Here is an 18,705-nt window from a genome sequence, read left to right as displayed (position 1 = left end):
AAGTTCAACTTTCCACTTCTTTCTACAGTATTATACTTTCTGATTCCTATAGGGAGGAGAAATGATATTTAGTTGTGGATGAGTGAGCTAGGTTGAAGATATGAAGCAGAAATGTGAAGTGGCTGTTATTGTTTGGATGTAAATGCATACAAAAATACATTAAGCAGGGTATTGTGAGGATCATTTGATGTTTCTTCCCCTGCCTGGACATTTCTGTTCACTTATGGAGTGGATAGTAGAGTTTATTCATTCTTAAGTCATTGGCTTCAATAAGTATATATATTTTGAGAGGAGTGTACTATGCTTATGTTGCTTTTCTCCTTGCCTGGCTGCACGTGATGAGAAGATTTCAAACACTGATTTCAAATGAAAAGTTGTCTATTTAATACAGTTAATTAAGTGAAGCATACATGTTGTTACTGATTCCCTTTTTGCTGTGGAAGCCTAGCATCTTCACTTTTCTCTAGCTCAGTTTCCATGTCACATAAGCATTTTATATTGCTATAACAGATATGACAGGAACTATGATGGAATGTAAGAAATATATGCAGCTGATTTACAGTGAATGACAAATCTGAGAGAGCAAAATGGCTTCTTCATTAGGAGGAAGTATCAAACAAATGTCTTTTGTTACATGTAAAACTTGGCTATTAAAACTCGATGGAGATAGGGTGAGTCTGGTATTTTATAGATTGAAAATACCATCAGGTATAAGAGATGAAGCATGGAAAGAGATACTGTGTAAAAAGAAGGAAGCACTAGTGAAATATGCGCAGTGAATGAACATCTAGCTGTAACAGAGTTGAATTTATATCCAGCTAAAATGTTATGTAGTGCTTGTACTGGTTTGAATTTTTGACTTCTCTTGAGAACAATGAGAAAGAAATCTGAACTGAAGGGCAGAGCTATAGGGAATGGGCTGGATTGCTGCAAATTGGGTAGGAACTCAGCAAGATTTCAAGTTTCTCTACATTTTGGTCCTTGGTTCCACTGATGCATTGGAATCTTTAAAAAAGTATCCATTTGGTGGATATAACGGTATCATTAAATATCAGCTTCAGCTTCTATAGTCAGACTTTTTGATTCTACCCTGCATTCATCCCTGATTTTTTTAAAGTTTATTTTTGAAAAGTTTTAGACATTGATAAGACTATTAATGAATTTATTAGTAGTTTTTGGGACAAAAATGTATGTAATGCTATATCAACAAAATGAGAGAAATGTGGAGTCCAGCTTCCTACTGGAAAGATGATGCATTTTGAGAAGGTTATGAGGAAAACAATCCTGAATCGCAGGTAATCCTATAAATTACTCAAAGGTGTCAAAATAATTTCATCTTCTGTTTGCATGGAAAATTAGACTGAAAAAAAAAAGCAAAAACAGAACAAGGAGTGAAAAGAATACATGTTGAAATAAGATTAAAAGTACATCTTAAAAAATATCTAAAATATTGAAATAACTATAAATGTTCACTGTTTTCAGCTGATCTGAAGCTAGCACTGAGAGCAGAAATCAAAGACTGGATGAGTGTTTTGGGTCATCATTGCAATAAGAAGTACAGAACAGAGATGGAAACAATTTTCACTTTTATAGAGGAAACTGACAGGAAGTTAAATCGTCGCATTGAGGATCTGGATGACATAAGAACAGCCATGTCTGCACTAAAAGACATCAGAGAATTACAGATTTCCATAGACTCTCAAATTGGGCCCATTGAGGTAGTTAAAAAGAATGTTGCATTTCTGGGTAATGTTTCTGCACAGTATTTGTTTTCTGCATTGGTACTTAGCACACATTGAAAACATATGATTTCAGGTGGGTTAATGCTGGGTTGCAGACTTGCTATGTTCTGTAGAATACTGTAGTTTGGCAAAATGCAGGATTAACTAGATATTCAGAAGAACTTTTTTTGCCAAGACATGTGATAGTTCCTGGTTACTCATATTTATATTGTTTGTGTTGATTATTATTATTTTTAATTAAAGTAGATCAACACAAAATTCTGTTTTGGAAATGCAAAACTGACATCTTGCTCTCAGACAAATTTCTCACAGCTGTTTCTTCACCTGATTTTCTCTGACCTGAGGAAATTTATGAAATGTTCTATGTGCAAACAATTAAAAATCAGCATAGAGCCCTTCTGTATTTCATTACAAAGAAGTAGTGAATCACTCAGCCTTGTGAAGGTCTCCATAGTTCCATGAAGGAGCAAAGTAGGGGACTAGTAGGTAAAAGGAGAAGCACATCCACAGCTAGAACTATCAATGGAATTGTTAATGGAATCTCTTGGGAGCTGACGTTTTAGAAGTTCTGAGAACTGTCGTGGTTTGCTCTTACCATGAGCCTAGGCAATGAGCTTTGGTAGTCCAGGATTCCTAAACTTCCAATTCTGCAGACAGCTTCTTGGAGTCTGTAGGCACAGGAAGTCATGGGTCAGATTTTTGGAACAGTTTAACCTATTTTCCACACAGAGTGATGGGCAGATAGTTCTGATTTCATGTTGATAATTTGTTTGCAAGTTGATCAAACTGAAAAATGTAAACATATTAAACATAAACATGTAAAGAAATAATTCTTTTCAGAAAAAAAATCAAATGAAACTGCTAGCCCACAAAATTCAATTGCTGAACTAATTCATAATAAGTGAAGGGAACATTAAATAAATTTATAGTAATGAGAATTACTTTTACTGGGTCTTGTAATGCCAGGACAAGGAGCAATGGTTTTGAACTGAAAGAGACATTTGGATTGGGAATAAGGAAAAAATCTTCAGTGATGACAATGGTGAGACATTGGAACAGGTTGTCTGGAGAATTTCTGGATGCTCCATCGTTTGATGTGGTTTGGACAGGGCTTTGATCAACCTGACTTAGAGAAAAATGTCTGTGCCTATGGCAGGGGGTTGGAACTAGATGATTTTTAATGCACCAATCCAACTCAAACCATTCTGTGATTCTGTGTTTCTATGAATGAAGAACAGTTTTAATGTTTGAATCTGTTGCTACATATTAGTTTTTGTAACTTTTGAAATGATTTATTGATGCTTTGTTGTTGAAAACAAAAAGTGAGGCTTCAGTATCCATATGGACAGATGCTTGTTTTCTTTGCTAATTTGCAGGCCTCTGGTTAGTTGTTTTCTCATGGCTTACATCATGTAATAAATATCCAGATTGGGTCATGCTGTACAATGGAAGACATGGATCTGAATAATATTCCTATTAAAATAAAACTAAAACCTGTAAAATTGAGAAGTACTTTAACTGGAAATTGTTTTTGGGGAGATGTAGGACACTGGAGCAAAGATAAAAAAGCAAAATCATAGAATCACAAAATAATTAAGGTTGGAAAAGACCTCTAAGATCATCTAGTTAACCATCCACCTACCACCAATATTACCCTCTAAACTGTGTTCCTTAGTACCACATCCACGCATTTCCTGAACACCTCCAGGCACACCCTGGGCAGCCTGTTCCTATGCCTGACCACTCTTTTGAAGAAATTTTTCCTAATATCCATCCTGAACCTACCTGATGCAACTTGAGGCTATTCCCTCTTGTCCTATTGCTAGTTACATGGGAGAAGAAGGCAACCTTCACAGAGTCTATGGGAAGGTTAGAAGTGAAGGAGAGGTAGGTATTTTTTTTCTTTTTATATTTCTTGAAGTTGGGTATTGGCTTGCCAGATTGTGCCAATACTATAATAAAAAGAACAAATTTTCTTTCTAGCAAATGTTTTTCTGTACTCTTAAGTATTTAAAATGTTAGCACTTAAATGTGTACAATTAGCATCTGCAACTGTTTTGTTTATCTTGATCCAACCTTCTGACAGGAATCCTATGCTATATTAAACAAGTATGATCTACTTGTGACCAAGGAAGAGTCAGAGAAGGTGGATACTTTGCACTATACTTGGGAAAAGCTGCTGCTCCGAGCAAATGAAGTGCAGAATGAGCTCATTGCTTTGCAGCCAAAGTTCAGAGGAGAGCTTATTAGCTCTCTGAAGACTTTTACTGAAGACTGTGCACAGTTCTATTCAGATTATGAACAGGTAAGAGTTTGCGATATTGGATTAGAGGAGCTTTTGAAGAGCAGTGGAAGCATGGAAAGGTTGTGGAGTTGACTAAATAGCATGATGATCCTCTACTATCTGGAAACTATGCTTATTCTTGTTAATGTGGTAGCTGAGTTTCCATGCAGGACAAGATTATGTTATTTTTTGTGTGTGACTGAAATTTATGCTGGTAATCAGCTCTAAAAGGTTGGAGACATATAAAGTTCCTAATACATAGCTTGTTACCATGTGCAAATATAAAAGTTGGAATTTAAGAGAAATTAAATTAGAATGTAAGAAGAGATTTCTGGCAGGGAATATTAATACAAATGACTTCAACTCTTATGTTCCTTCTCAGCAGAATATGTCAAGCCAAACCAGTCTTTTAACTAATATTTATTCTTGAAAAAGGAGCTACTACTGATTGCCTTTTCTAGTACTGCCTACCTTTTCCAGTATTAATAAAACTTCTATATTAAAAGAAAGCAAATTGCTTTTATTTAATGGAAATAAAATGGTTGTTTTAGTAATTCTGTCATCTGTCAGATCAGTTGTTACCTGATGTAAGTATGAGGTCTTGCAACACCAAAAATGTTTGCATTTCAAATCAGCATTGTTGTTTAATTTGATGTCCTTCCCTCTCCCTCTCCTCTAAACTTGTTCTAATTTCATATGTATCCATTCTTTTCAGAGTGGGCCGCTGGTGGTGGGTTTAGAGCCTCAGGAAGCCAGTGACAGGCTTACCATGTTTCAGGTACTATTAATTCTAAGATTTTTCTTATTGCTTAATGCAAATAAACTAACAACTGAAGGCTCTGAGAATGAATCGGGAATTAGTTGAACTAATTTTTGTTGGTACATAGGGCTACTGATAGGTCAAAGCTATTTTAATGTAATGAAAGCTAAGGTAACATTTTTTCCATGTATTTTCAAGCTGATTAAAACTATGTTTTTAGGACCTGAGTAATAGTAACTACATACAGATGTCTGGAGCTGAGCCTATTCTCAAATTTAGTGTATTTGGTTATAAACTGTTCTTGTGTTTATTATTGTGTCTTTTTCACATCTGCATTTTTCCCCATTTCTGTTTGTTCTTCTTCCCTTAAAACAAAATACTGTCTGGTTCTCCTTTTCAAATATTTAATTATACTGGGCTAATTTATGTTCCTGTAATGATGACTTCTAGTTGTTCTCCTTTTTCCACAATGCACCTCTAAGCATAATGCCAGATTTTGAATATTTAGTTACTTAAATACATTTCATTTCTCTCTCTCTCTTTAGAATCGATTTGATAATCTCTTTCGGAAATACATTACTTACACTGATGGAGAAGATCTTTTTGGTTTGCCTGCTACACAATATCCTCAGCTACTTGAAATAAAGAAGCAACTGAATCTGTTGCAGAAACTCTATAATCTATATAATAGTGTTCTTGACACAGTCAGTGGGTACTGTGATATTCTTTGGTCAGAATTGGATGTTGGAAAAATTAGTGGTGAACTTATGGAATTTCAGAACAGGTGAGAAACTGGTTCTGTGAGAAGATGGCTAAATTTATTTTTTTTTTTTACTTCTTAAATGTAATAGTTAGCACTATTAATTTTAATTGAAAAAATATATTCATTACTAATTTCCTAAATTAAGAAAGCTAGAATATGCTCCAAATAATGAGGATTATTTGATTATTGCTCCTTAGAGAGCTTTGGATATATATTTTTTCTTCTCTTCATTTGAACATACGTTAAAGTTTATGCAGTTTTTTTTGTTCATAAAGGAAATTTACCTTGTTTCTTTTAACATTATTAATCATGAGAGGTAGAGATTTACCTGAGATGCCTGAAGTAGCTAGAATATATTTGCTACAAAACTAGAGGAACAGAGTTTTTGCAAGAGAATAGAGCAGTCCTTATCATGAACCTCACCAAAAGATGAAATCAAGATATGAAGTGATTCAATTGTATCTGGTGGTTCACTTGGACCTTCAATAGAATTATGCAGATACACTCCTTAGTTCAAGCCTGTGAGTATTCAGTTACTGGTCAGTGAAATAATTTGGTAACAGATTTAGTTACATACAAAATCCTCAAAATACCTGAACCTGATATGAACCTGATATGTCATCTACTGTTAAAACAGTATGATGGTTAAGTGGGAAGTGAGATATCTGAATATATGTGAAAAAGCTTGGATTATTTTTATGTAGATGCCATAAGCTTCCTCGTGGTGTAAAGGAGTGGCCGGCCTTTTTTGGCCTAAAGAAGACTATTGAAGACTTCTGTGAATGTTGCCCGTTGCTGGAACGCATGTCAAGTAAGGCAATGATGCCTCGGCACTGGAAACAGATAACAGAACTCACTGAACACAACTTTGTTGTAGAAGGTGAAACACTGAGACTGAAGAATTTTATGGAGGCTCCTCTCCTCAAATATAAGGAGGAAATAGAGGTATTTAGAGGGAAGAGAAATGGATGCATGAAACTAAACAATGTGGTCAGAAAGATATCTGAGTAGCAGTATTAAGAGGGAAAACACTGCAAAGAAAGAGCATAGAAATATGCAGTCAGTAAAGTTTTCTGTGTAAAATAATGACGCATATTGTAGTGTAAACCCTGTATAAAACATATTGTGTGGCTCACAATTAATTCATTAATGAGGATGTTTTACAATATTAGAGGTATGAAAATAATCATTATATCATTCTAGTAGCCACACTAACTTTACCATATTGTGAACTGATACATGGATTATTAGCTATGGTGTTCTCATGTCTTTAGATCTTCCCACTTAGAATCATAGAATAGCTTGGGTTGGAAGGGGTCTCCGCTTAAATAGTTGCTCTTCAGCCTAACTAGGGTTAAAGGAAATAACAGTTGTATTCGGATGCCAAAGAACTGAATGGTTTATAACTTGTTTTGACATTCTTTTTATTTAAAAGGATATCTGCATAAGTGCTGTGAAGGAAAGAGACATTGAACAGAAGTTAAAACAAGTGATAGCTGAATGGGACAACAGAACATTTGTCTTTGCAAACTTTAAAACCCGTGGGGAACTTCTTTTAAGAGGAGACAGCATATCAGAAACAATTGCTACTATGGAGGACAGCTTGATGATTCTTGGCTCTCTCATGAATAACAGGTAACAAGAAGAGCAGAGTCTACTTGTATGTGTGAGTTATAAATACAAGCAAGAGGCTTTATTTCACAAAGGGGAAGGAAAGTAAACATCTAGATAAAAACTAAAAGCTTTCTTGTCCTTGAGCTGTTCATGGGCTACTTCTCATTGTCGATATTCCTGCATTAAAATATTTTGAAATGATTATTCAGATTTCCTGACTAATTAGTTGAACAGTTTCCGTGGATGCAAGAGTGGAGACAGACATAAAAGGGAGCACTGTCCTGTTGTGGCAGGGGTCCTGTTGGGATTACAGGCATTGCTATTTTGCCCCAGTGAGGCAACCTCCTCTTTTACAAAGATTTTTTTCTGAGGGTACTGAAAATCCCTATTAACATGATCTACATATTACCTTGTGCGGAAAGTCAAAGCCCCTTGCTGAAACAAGGAACACAGATCCTGACAAAAATAAAAATGGCAAGAATATTCCTCCTTGTTATGTTTGAGGACTGTGCTGGCTTCTAAGAGACTTGTTTCCTTCTTAAATTAAAACAAATTGCTTTTGTTTATTTTAGATACAACACGCCCTTCAAGACACAGATTCAGAAATGGGTGCACTATCTTTCCAACACAACAGATATCATTGAGAACTGGATAACTGTGCAGAACTTGTGGATTTATTTAGAAGCTGTTTTTGTTGGTGGTGACATAGCAAAGCAGCTTCCAAAGGTTTTCAGATCTGCATTTTTTCAGTTTGAGCTTCTAAAGAATAAAACGTAACTATGATGTCATAATGAATGAAGTAACATGCTTCACTGTCTTAATGGTTAGCAAAATTAGACTTAGTAAGACATTAGGTAACAAATTCCTACCAAAAGATTGCCTTAGAAAGAATAATAAAAGGTCCTTAAGGTGATCTCTTTATTTCTAGACTGTTAAATTATTAACCAGTACTTGTGTAAGTGTTGTGCCTAGTACTAGTATTAGGTTAATCTAGTAATATTTGTCACTAGCCCAGTACTACTTGCAGTTTTGCTAGGAATTTTAAACTTTTCTACATTGCTTTTTGAATTAAAATTAATGTAGTTTTTAGAAAAAATCTTCAAATTTGGTGCGTGCTTTCTCCAGAATAAGACATTTTCTGTGTTTTTCTCTAAGAATGTTTGAAAGTGGATATCAGGTTTGTCAGTGAAGTATAAAATAAATTCTATTATGCAAGCAGATTTATTTTTCTAAGCTGAAAAATCTTTAGGACTGGAGTCTTGTGATTACTTGTGAGAGAATTACTGGTGCCAATTCTTCCAGAAGGTTCATTTTTCCTTTTCTTTTTTTTTTTTTTTCCTTCCTCCATTTCTTCACCTCTCTATATTTAAACAGGAAGCAAAGCGTTTCTCTAACATTGATAAATCCTGGGTAAGGATCATGACTAGAGCTCATGAAGCACCTAATGTTGTTCAGTGCTGCATTGGAGATGAAATCATGGGACAGTTACTACCACATTTACTAGAACAGCTTGAAATCTGTCAGAAATCACTCACCGGGTAAGATTACTACAATATCAGTCTCAAGGGAATGTTTGTAAATTGTGTAACTAGCAAAAGATCAAGTCCCATGGACTTCATAAAGATCCTGTTTTTATTTCGCTATGAATTCAGTTGAACTTAGTAAACAAGGTAGCAGGCTGATGCAAGTCTTCCAAAGATACTGCCAGTAACTTACTGCTAAGTATTTGATTAGTGACTAAGCTGTCACTGTCTTTCTCTGATGACATCAAAGCTGTTTGTGTCTGGTTTCAATCCAGCAGGCAGTCTAAGTTTGAATATCTTTCCAGATCCTTCTCAGGTCTAGGAGAAATTCAGAATAAGACAACTAAGCAGCAAGTAACTGACCTAAATTAAAAACACTAGCTTCATAATAATTTCTTTTCATTTTAGTAGTGTTTACATTATAGAAAGCAGCAGAGGTTTCAGTGAAATTATTTCTGGTACTAAAAGAGTAGTCTTCAAGCAGGTGCTTAAAATGGAGGTATGATGGATAAGAATTGTTATTGCTACCACAAATTAAAAAAATAAAAGCAATAATGCATAGTGAGAAATACCACATTTAAAAAGAAAAGGATGTATAAAGTAACCTAATTCATTTTCTATCTACTCCTTCTCCTCCTAACAAATATTTTTAAATGCAGGTACCTGGAGAAGAAGCGCCTCCTATTTCCACGATTCTTCTTTGTATCAGATCCTGCCCTATTAGAAATTCTTGGCCAGGCATCAGATTCTCACACTATACAAGCACATCTGCTGAATGTCTTTGACAACATTAAAACTGTCAAGTTCCATGAAAGGGTGTGTACTCCCCAAACCTTGAAGTTGCATTCTTTCAGATTGTTAAACAATGCATGATATCTGCTAAATAGCAAGCTGATTTGTCTTCTGTGGCTTAATATAGGCTAGAATCAGAAGCTCACCAGAGAGGATGTTTTATAAACATATTTGTATGCTTAGATTGCCTGGAAAAATGTTGTTTGAAGAACAATTTTCTTACGCTGTATGAAAAGAATAGATTGCAGTACAGGTTTTCTTTTACCTGTGTATTTACGTATTTCCTTAGACATTTGCTACCTCCCCATGCATGAAATTCTTTTGGTTGTCCATGTTCCTTAACTTCCATATTTCCATTGTTTTTTATTTTAAGTCTGCAACTTTTGTTAGGATATGCACTAATAGGGAGAGGTTTCCTTCTCTTCTTACTGGAAAATGAGTGTCTTCATTGAAATGAAGTGAAATTTGAGTGTTAGCAGTGTACTGAGGTTTGTCTCCTTTAGATGGCAATGTTTTGTTTAAAGCCTTTATTCATACTTAAAGCAACGGTTTTATTGTGTTCACATTTTGCTTAATAGATTGGTATAATTTTGTATGTATCTAAATAAATTTAATGAAATGCTAGCATGAAAACCAGTTGTAATAGACGTAATAATCAGTCTATTAATCACAAATTGTTTTTTTCTTGCTTTTATTAGATATATGATTGTATATTGTCAATTAGTTCGCGAGAGGGTGAGACTGTTGAGCTGAGTAGACCTGTAATGGCTGAAGGTAATGTGGAAGTTTGGCTCAATTCTCTGTTGAAGGAGTCCCAGCTGTCACTGCACCATGTTATTCGCCAGGCAGCTATGCATATCCAGGAAACTAGTTTCCAACTGATTGAATTTCTTTCTACCTACCCAGCCCAGGTAAAATCACTGTTATATCAATGAAAAATTGCTCATATATAGATTTGTACATTGGTGGGATTTTCTTCTCTTTGAAATTAAGATTGCAGCTGGATGCAAAACTGACATATAAATTAATCAGTGCAATCTTTTGAATTCCAATTTAGATATCTGAAAACAAAAGATTAAAACTTACGCTGAAGCTCCTGATTTAAAAAAAAAAAAAAAAAAGCTGAGTACAGTAAATTAATGCAATAGAGCTAATGCTACTTCTTTTCACACTTAATAACTACTAAGGGACAAGTGGTAGGGTTGTATGTTTGTTTATAAATTCAGGAAAAGCTTCTTCACTTGTGATCAGGAACATGATTAGAGAAGGAACTAAAAGTTATTGAATTACTAAAGAAATATTTTAAATTGAAACATTAATTGTTCTGATAACCTATTGGCTATTATATATTATGATGTAAATTATATTGAACAGTTGTATTGCCGTTGCTTGATAGGCTGTGTCTCTGAGGCTGAACTGCAGGCTTGTATAGATGTTTATAAATGGAGTTGGAACTTTTAAATGCGTGGATTCTGTGACTTTTAAAAGGAAGCATGGAAAAATAATTTTATTCAAATAGAACGATTTCTTCTTGTTACTATCTGTGTCTGTGAATGTTCATTTAAGAGGAAAGTGAAAAGATGAAACATACCATTTTATATTTCCTAAGGTTGGGTTGTTGGGGATCCAAATGATTTGGACAAGAGACTCAGAGGAAGCTTTGACTAATGCCAGGTATGATAAAAAAATTATGCGAAAGACAAACCAGTTTTTCCTGGATCTTCTAAACACATTGATAGATATGACGACAAAAGACCTTAACCCAGTCGAACGAATTAAATATGAGACATTAATCACTATTCACGTGCATCAGAGGGACATCTTCGATGGTCTGGTAAGTACTGAAAAATGTACTGGGTTGTGAGGTGGTAGCCATGTAAAACAGTATGAAATGTCAAGTAGGCAGCACAGCTGTGACATATGAATGCCTGCCTGTTAAGCCAAATAATTTCTGTAAGGACTGTAATGATGTTGTGACTTGAGTCTTACAGAAATGTTGGAGTTTATTCAATCCATGTCACAGCTTCTCTATAGGAAATTTTGTGTTGTGGTCTGCCCCAGCAATAGAAGAATTTTATGATGTTCTGTGTTGGCCAATCTAAGTTAGATGCTGCTGTTGTGTGGTCAGTTAAAAAAATTTCTTGTATACTGTGTTGAAAGTAATCATCCTTTATGTGGGCTACATTGTGATTCTGAAGGAATAAACAGAATAGGTAGTGTTATAATAACAGAAGAAGGCTTAAAGTTGGTTGAAGCTGCTGTCATCTCTGTTCTAGTTTCAATAGAATATCTTATTACTTAGGGATTTATTTATTCACTTCACACCTTTTTATGCTGCCACAGGATACTAAAATTAGGAAAATGAAGGCATTTGCTCCTTAAACATTCAAAATCTAGACTGGCATGCCTTTTCTCTATAGGAAGCTCTGGATTTGACTGAAATTATGTTGTCTGAGGAAGGGATTACTGATTTTTTTTTTTTTTACCCACTGCTGATAGGTAGGTGCCAAAATAGGACCCGTTGTTTCGACTTCAAATCATCTTAACAGCGATCTTATGAAAAGTATCATTTTTAGTTACTTTACAGTTGGTCAATTTTGAACACCTTCCAGCTCTGTTGAATTTCTTGACTAATGTCTTCACAGCATCTCATTGTCTTGAAATACCATTTTCTTCCATTTTGCATACAGAATGACTTTGGTGTTTTTACATAAAGCGGCAAGTCATATTATATTTCCTCAGATGTAAAAATAGAATGATAGAGTTGAAGATTGATTGTGTGAGTTGAACTGTAGATTTGTACTTGGCTATTTCCTTTGCTTTTAGCATAGTTTCAGAGACAGCAGTAACACTTCAAGAATGTTTGTGGTAATAATCAAAGTAAGGTCTCCACAATTCTTGTGTTACTAGGATATACTTTGCCTTCCAATGTGCTTGTAGTGCTACCTTTACATACTACTTAGATAACACAAATGCAAGAGTAAATGTTGCACCAGTCTTGTCTTTTTCCTCTTTTTCTTTTTTAAGGTTTGCATGCATATTAAGAGTCCTACAGACTTTGAGTGGCTGAAACAGTGTAGATTTTATTTTAATGAAGATGATGATAAAATGATGATTAATATCACTGATGTGGGTTTCACATACCAGAATGAATTCTTGGGCTGTACTGACAGGCTTGTCATCACACCACTTACAGACAGGTGACAAAAACTGATTTTATTCCTTTTTCCTTTGACTCCAAATCTGGTCTTTTACATGAGCTACTCAGTCATACTTTCTGGATGCAAAATGGATTTCTGCAGAGTTTATCCATCACAGTCTTACTGAAGCCAATAAATTTGCATTAATATTTTTGTTTCTGTGTTGTATAATAAGGAATATTTCTGTTTATATGTATAATAAGGTTTATTTCTGCCACAAGCTTATGTTTCCCATGCATATGATGCATGACACTATGATCCTCATGTATACTAATAAAACTGTGGGTCAGATACATCCAACAGATACAATATTCAGATAGAGGACAAAGGTGTGTGTTTACAAGCAAGCTAATGGTAATAGCTGAGTAAGAATAAACAGGGAAATTAATTTCATTCAGCTGCAGTATATTGCAGTTTTTGATCTAGAAGGATGTAGCAGTAATTGCAAGACCATTAAAGGAAAGATCCACTCATCTAACTAATAACACAAACTGATTTATAAATAAACAGTAACAAAATAAGAGATTTGAAGAAAATATTTTTAAATGACATAGCAAATTCTAGAGCTTCTATTTATATATAATTGATAGAACATGTTTTGTTACATCACATAGGTTTTGTTTGTGAAAATGAGATGCATTGTATGATCAAATTTTAAAGATGGATAGCAAAACAAAAATAGCTCTCTGTCATTATTGTACTCCACAGTATAACATAGTTAAGAGCTGCATCATCTTGAGTAACCTAGGAACTAAGCTATCCAAATGGATTATGGAGATTTTCTGTAATTTTTTCTTTCATTCTGCATATTCCACTTTATATTTGAGGAGACTAATCGTAATACTACTCACATCATGGTTTTTCTTCTGATTGATTTAAATCATATTCACATGCATTTTTGCACTTCCTCATCTCCATCAACAAAGCCTTCCTCATATGACACACTTGAGTAAGAGCCTCTGGCACTGTACAGAAAACCATATGTTTCAGTCCTTTAGGTAATAATTGCTTGTTTCCTTCTAGATGTTACATCACTCTGGCTCAAGCTTTAGGCATGAATATGGGTGGAGCACCTGTGGGGCCTGCAGGAACTGGAAAAACTGAAACCATCAAAGATATGGGACGGTGCCTTGGTAAATATGTAGTTGTCTTCAACTGTTCAGATCAAATGGATTTCCGAGGACTTGGGAGGATCTTCAAAGGTAAGATGTGGACTATATGAGTTACAAGTGCTCAGAGAATGGCTTTATAAATCAAGATCAACATGTAATCAGCAGTTAATTCTCTGCCTTTTAATAACTGCAAGTGATGAATACCTTGTTAATGTAAAATACCATTGCAACACTCCAAGAAATAGAAAAGTCTGAAAAGATTAGACAGCTTATGAAATGATATATAAATATGTTTAAAATAATCAAGGAGGACTATCAATACAAAAAGAAAAAGCTGTGTACTAATAGAATGTGTTGATTTCTTATTTCAGTTTTTTTTTTCTCCTTACAAATGTCAAAGTTCTTGTCATTTGAAAGAAATGAATGAGTAGCAGTATATATGTTTAAACCAAGTCTTGGCATACCTTACGGATGGTAGATAGATACAAGAAGGCACCAGAAGGTGATATCCATCAGTGATTGCAGATGACATGTTAGAGATCATGTGGAGGTCCTTGACTGTTTTCTTGTTGCAATTTTGATGATGATTCCCCCCTCCTGATAATACCTGAGGAACAATGGAACATTGGCACAGAATGACCCTCAGCTTTTTTTCTGAATGAAACTGACTTTGCTGTTTATTTTAATCTGAAAAATAAGCTATTGATATCCTGTCATATTTTCAAAGATTTATTACAGGGATTTTCTTTGGGTACAGAGGAACAGGAAAATGTTGAAGGTACTGATAGAAGAAGCAGAGATCTAATCATATTGTGTCCAAGAAGGGTTTATAGGTTTTTGAAAATTTGTATATTCTTGCTTTTCCTTTTCCCAATGTCTCAACAGAATTTTTTTTTCCTAAGCAGAGGAGCTCAGGAAAAAAGGATTACCAACATTCTGGACAAATACTTAGTTGCTCTTTTCTTTGAAGGTCTTGCTCAATCTGGCTCCTGGGGTTGCTTTGATGAATTCAATCGTATTGATTTACCAGTACTATCAGTAGCTGCACAGCAAATTGCAATTGTGTTGACATGCAAGAAAGAGCGTAAGAAAAGCTTTGTTTTCACTGATGGAGATAATGTGGAAATGAACCCGGAATTTGGCATCTTTCTTACTATGGTACGTATTCAGTAGGTTTGTAAACACCAGTGATAATTGTATGATTGTTTCTAAACTGGTATGTTACCTGCACTTTCTAACTCTGTCAGTCAGCTCTTTGTACTCAGTGACAATTTGAGGAGTAAGTATTACAACAAAGACGGTTTACTCAGTCTTTTCTCACTGACATCAAACATCTTCAGTTAAGAAATTGATTTGCTACAGTAGCCATTCTTATAAAGGCAAGTTATCCAAGTGTCCCATAACTTCTGAATGCTACATTTGTGTTACCGAAATATGCATATTATTACAAATGTAGAAAAATGACCATAGAGATTTAGTTGGAAATAACCAGTCAAAACAGGACTTGTAAGACATGTAAAATCTGGATTTGGAGTGTTTGGGTATAACATCTTTCATACCTTGTGGATATAAAGTGACTAAAATGCTGTAGGGATATGATGGTCAATCTGCCTGATAATTCACTTTTTCCATGTAATTTAAAGCTTGAAAGTGACTTTTGTTTAATCTAAGTGTGTCCAACCCACAGCCCACTGGCTGTCTCCTGCGGCCCTGGACAACCAGTAATGTGACCGCGCAAGGTTGTAAACTTCTTCTGTGATATTTTTCATGACTTTGACAAATAAAACACAGTGGTTAGCAATAATAATATTTCAGTAACATCTACACCTGTGCAGACACGTGTTTTTTGTTGTTAAGCAGATGTGTAAGTTTTTTTATTTAATCATTAAACTTGGGCTTCTGTCATTTCTTAATGTAATTTAATAAGTTAACACATTCACTGTGGAAGAAACATCCAGAGTACTCTTACATCTTCAAAAGCTCAGAGGAAGTATAAAATATGATTTTAAATAGTTTTGCAACGTGTATTGGATTAACGTTTCTGCAAATTGTCATCAAATCTGTGAATTTCATGAAGTCCAAGGGGTTAAATCACTGCCTATTTCAGGAGATCCTTAAAAGTTTGGAAGCTGATCATGGGGACATCCTTTACTTTGCTGAAGCAAGGTGGCGAAGTAAAGGTATAAGAAAAGAAAAAAAAAAAAAAGATTTTGTGATTTGCAAAATGAAATCAAGTCATTTATGGAATCAAAAGGAAAATTTATCCCAGAACATGAAAATCGAAGACTGTCCTTTGTACAGTAGAAAATATGTAGCTGTGCTTTCTGTTTTGGTAAACAAATCTGAAAAAAAAAAAAAAAAAATCATCAATTTTTTGGTATATTTGCAACTCCAGTTTCAGTTAACATAAATACATTACCTTCAAATTTTCAAATGAAATGTATAAAGTTGCAGTCAGACATTCAACTCAAAGAAAAATTTGATAATGTCTCTTTACCAGACTTTTGTAAGGCCTCTCTTACCAGAGAAAAATACCCCTCACTTCAATCATATCTTATTCATGTAATCACTTTTTGGCAGCACATCCATTTATGAACTGTTTTCAAAGATGAAGCACAAAAATAAATGTTAGATCAAAAATCTCTGATGAGAACCTTGAGAATTTACTGATAATTGCAACCACTTCCATCAAACCAGACACTGATGCATTAGTTTTGCAAAAACAAGGTCAAGTATTCCACTAGTTTTATATTTTTTCTTTCCTTCTTTTAAAATAAAATGTTTTTGTAAAAATATAAAAAATGAAATAATTTTCATTATTTATATACATTAACTTTTATATATTTTATATGCGGACCAGGACAATTACTCTTCTCTCAATGCAGCCCAGGTAAGCCAAAATGTTGGACACCCATTGTCTAATCAGATAATACATTCCTTTGTTGTTTCTTCAACTTGTGCAAGATGCAATTAACTTCAAAAATTGTTATTTTCTCCAGAATCCAGGATATGCTGGACGGCAAGAACTTCCTGAAAACTTGAAGATCAACTTCCGTTCAGTGGCCATGATGGTTCCTGATCGTCAAATTATAATTCGTGTCAAGTTGGCTAGTTGTGGTTTTATTGCTAATGTTGTGTTGGCAAGGAAATTCTTTACATTGTACAAGCTCTGTGAAGAACAGCTATCAAAGCAGGTGATTTTCATTTGAGGAAAGAATTATCTTTAGGAAAAATTATAAATAGTGACACAAATTATTAGTATTAATTTGTGTATTTACCTATTAATATGCCTTTATCTCAACCTTAAAATTTTCTCACTTTTAGCATTCCAGTTCTTTTTGACATCCCCCTAAAGGAGTGACTGTGTGGTGCTGAGAATCTGTTGTGAGTAACCCACAGCAGATGTTAGGAGACATTTGTGCTGCATGTATCACTTCTTATACCTTAAATGATAAAAAAATGAATTGTTTCATCCCTACAAACTAGGAGAATATTTTCCCAAACTTTCTGTATCTTCTAGGTGCATTATGATTTTGGCTTACGGAATATATTGTCAGTGCTACGCACATTAGGAGCAGCAAAAAGAGCAAATCCTACAGATACTGAATCTACCATAGTTATGCGTGTGCTGAGAGACATGAACCTGTCTAAACTGGTAAGCTCTGAGGATCTGGTAAATTAACTAGCCTGTACTTCAGAGCCACTTATTTTTGGGAAACAGTTTAAATCTGTTGAGGTGTTCAGTGGAATATTGCCTATGGCCTTTTACTCTGATGCTATCTTGGAGATGTTGCATTCCCTGTATAACTTGGCCTGTTCAGATTTTTTGTAATAAACGTATTTCCACTGCACCTTCAGAAATACATTACCAAATAGGAGTATACAAGAGCCTCTATGGAACTTTTGGCCTAATGTTTTCTGCTTCTTGTATTTAATCATTATTTTAAAATAATGTTGTTTGTACTAATGAGTACCATTTCATCTGATTTAAATTGTTAATGAAATCTCTTTTCAATAACTTTTGATTATTGGAAGAGTCATGATCTCATTCTATTGTGTTCTGCTAGTATGTCTACCACTTGGAGGGTTACCATAGGTGGTTCCTTACATTTAGAAATATTTCTTCAACCCACAGGGGTTAAGGGTTGTCTTCCAAGATGCTTGGAAAAGTAAAATAGGTTTTAATTTTTTTTTTTCTTTTGACTTTCACTAGATTGATGAAGATGAACCCTTATTCCTGAGTTTAATTGAAGATCTATTTCCAGATATCCATCTTGATAAAGAATGCTATCCTGAACTGGAAGCTGCCATTGACAAACAGGTAATATTTCTGTTGATTTATACTTTTGTGGTGTTGCTAGCATGATGACTTGTCTAAGAACATTACTGGTTTTGAATCTATCCAGTAATAGTAAGCTTTTCTGTCAGTCTTTACCATTGGCATGTGTTGTGTGAAAAGGAAAAGAAGTTTGGCAGAAAATAAACCCCCTTTCTTTCCAGCTCATCCTCAGATATCAGAGGGGCAGCTTAGCTTAGATTCTGAGCACTGTCCAATTCAGTAGTATAAATCTGATCTAATTCAATATATGAGTTATTGCTGTTAAGGATTCACAAATAATGCACTACCAATTATTCTAAACAGGCTCTCACAACTGCTTTTAAGACATTTAGCCACACCGAATGAGAACTCTCCTGCTAGATTAGTTATTAGTCCAGTTTGTTAAATCACCAGATTATAAATTCTTTTGGATTGGCAATGACAAACACATTGCCTGCAAAACATGTGAGATTAACCAAGATCACAAATAATACAGCTGACAGCAATTGTCCTAAATTATTGAATAACTCTATAGAGACTTCTAAGTTTCCCACAGAAGCACTTGATGTTGCTGAGTGTGCAGATCTCATCCAGTAG

At 34.7% G+C, this 18,705-nt stretch overlaps 1 protein-coding gene across 1 annotated transcript in view; it reads left to right on the top strand.

Moving 5' to 3' along the window:
* Nucleotides 1-18,705, top strand: part of DNAH5 (dynein axonemal heavy chain 5) — a 104,220-nt gene that overhangs the window by 28,275 nt on the left and 57,240 nt on the right. Inside the window, exons 24-40 of the mRNA XM_042839650.1 lie at nucleotides 1,483-1,718; nucleotides 3,829-4,047; nucleotides 4,742-4,804; nucleotides 5,332-5,570; nucleotides 6,254-6,494; nucleotides 6,985-7,184; nucleotides 7,736-7,889; nucleotides 8,538-8,701; nucleotides 9,346-9,502; nucleotides 10,177-10,389; nucleotides 11,088-11,312; nucleotides 12,506-12,678; nucleotides 13,702-13,880; nucleotides 14,761-14,948; nucleotides 16,790-16,984; nucleotides 17,311-17,445; nucleotides 18,004-18,111. Coding sequence (XP_042695584.1) covers nucleotides 1,483-1,718; nucleotides 3,829-4,047; nucleotides 4,742-4,804; nucleotides 5,332-5,570; nucleotides 6,254-6,494; nucleotides 6,985-7,184; nucleotides 7,736-7,889; nucleotides 8,538-8,701; nucleotides 9,346-9,502; nucleotides 10,177-10,389; nucleotides 11,088-11,312; nucleotides 12,506-12,678; nucleotides 13,702-13,880; nucleotides 14,761-14,948; nucleotides 16,790-16,984; nucleotides 17,311-17,445; nucleotides 18,004-18,111 — 3,089 coding nt within the window. The remainder of the gene's footprint in view (nucleotides 1-1,482; nucleotides 1,719-3,828; nucleotides 4,048-4,741; nucleotides 4,805-5,331; nucleotides 5,571-6,253; nucleotides 6,495-6,984; nucleotides 7,185-7,735; nucleotides 7,890-8,537; nucleotides 8,702-9,345; nucleotides 9,503-10,176; nucleotides 10,390-11,087; nucleotides 11,313-12,505; nucleotides 12,679-13,701; nucleotides 13,881-14,760; nucleotides 14,949-16,789; nucleotides 16,985-17,310; nucleotides 17,446-18,003; nucleotides 18,112-18,705) is intronic.

The sequence above is a fragment of the Centrocercus urophasianus genome, unplaced genomic scaffold, assembly GCF_019232065.1.
Source record: "Centrocercus urophasianus isolate 14NV4802_14NV808 unplaced genomic scaffold, USGS_Curo_1.0 seq_11, whole genome shotgun sequence".
NCBI classification, from domain to species: domain Eukaryota; kingdom Metazoa; phylum Chordata; class Aves; order Galliformes; family Phasianidae; genus Centrocercus; species Centrocercus urophasianus.
The sequence above is the reverse complement of the archived record's forward strand: the minus strand, read 5'-3'. Positions and strand labels throughout refer to the sequence as shown.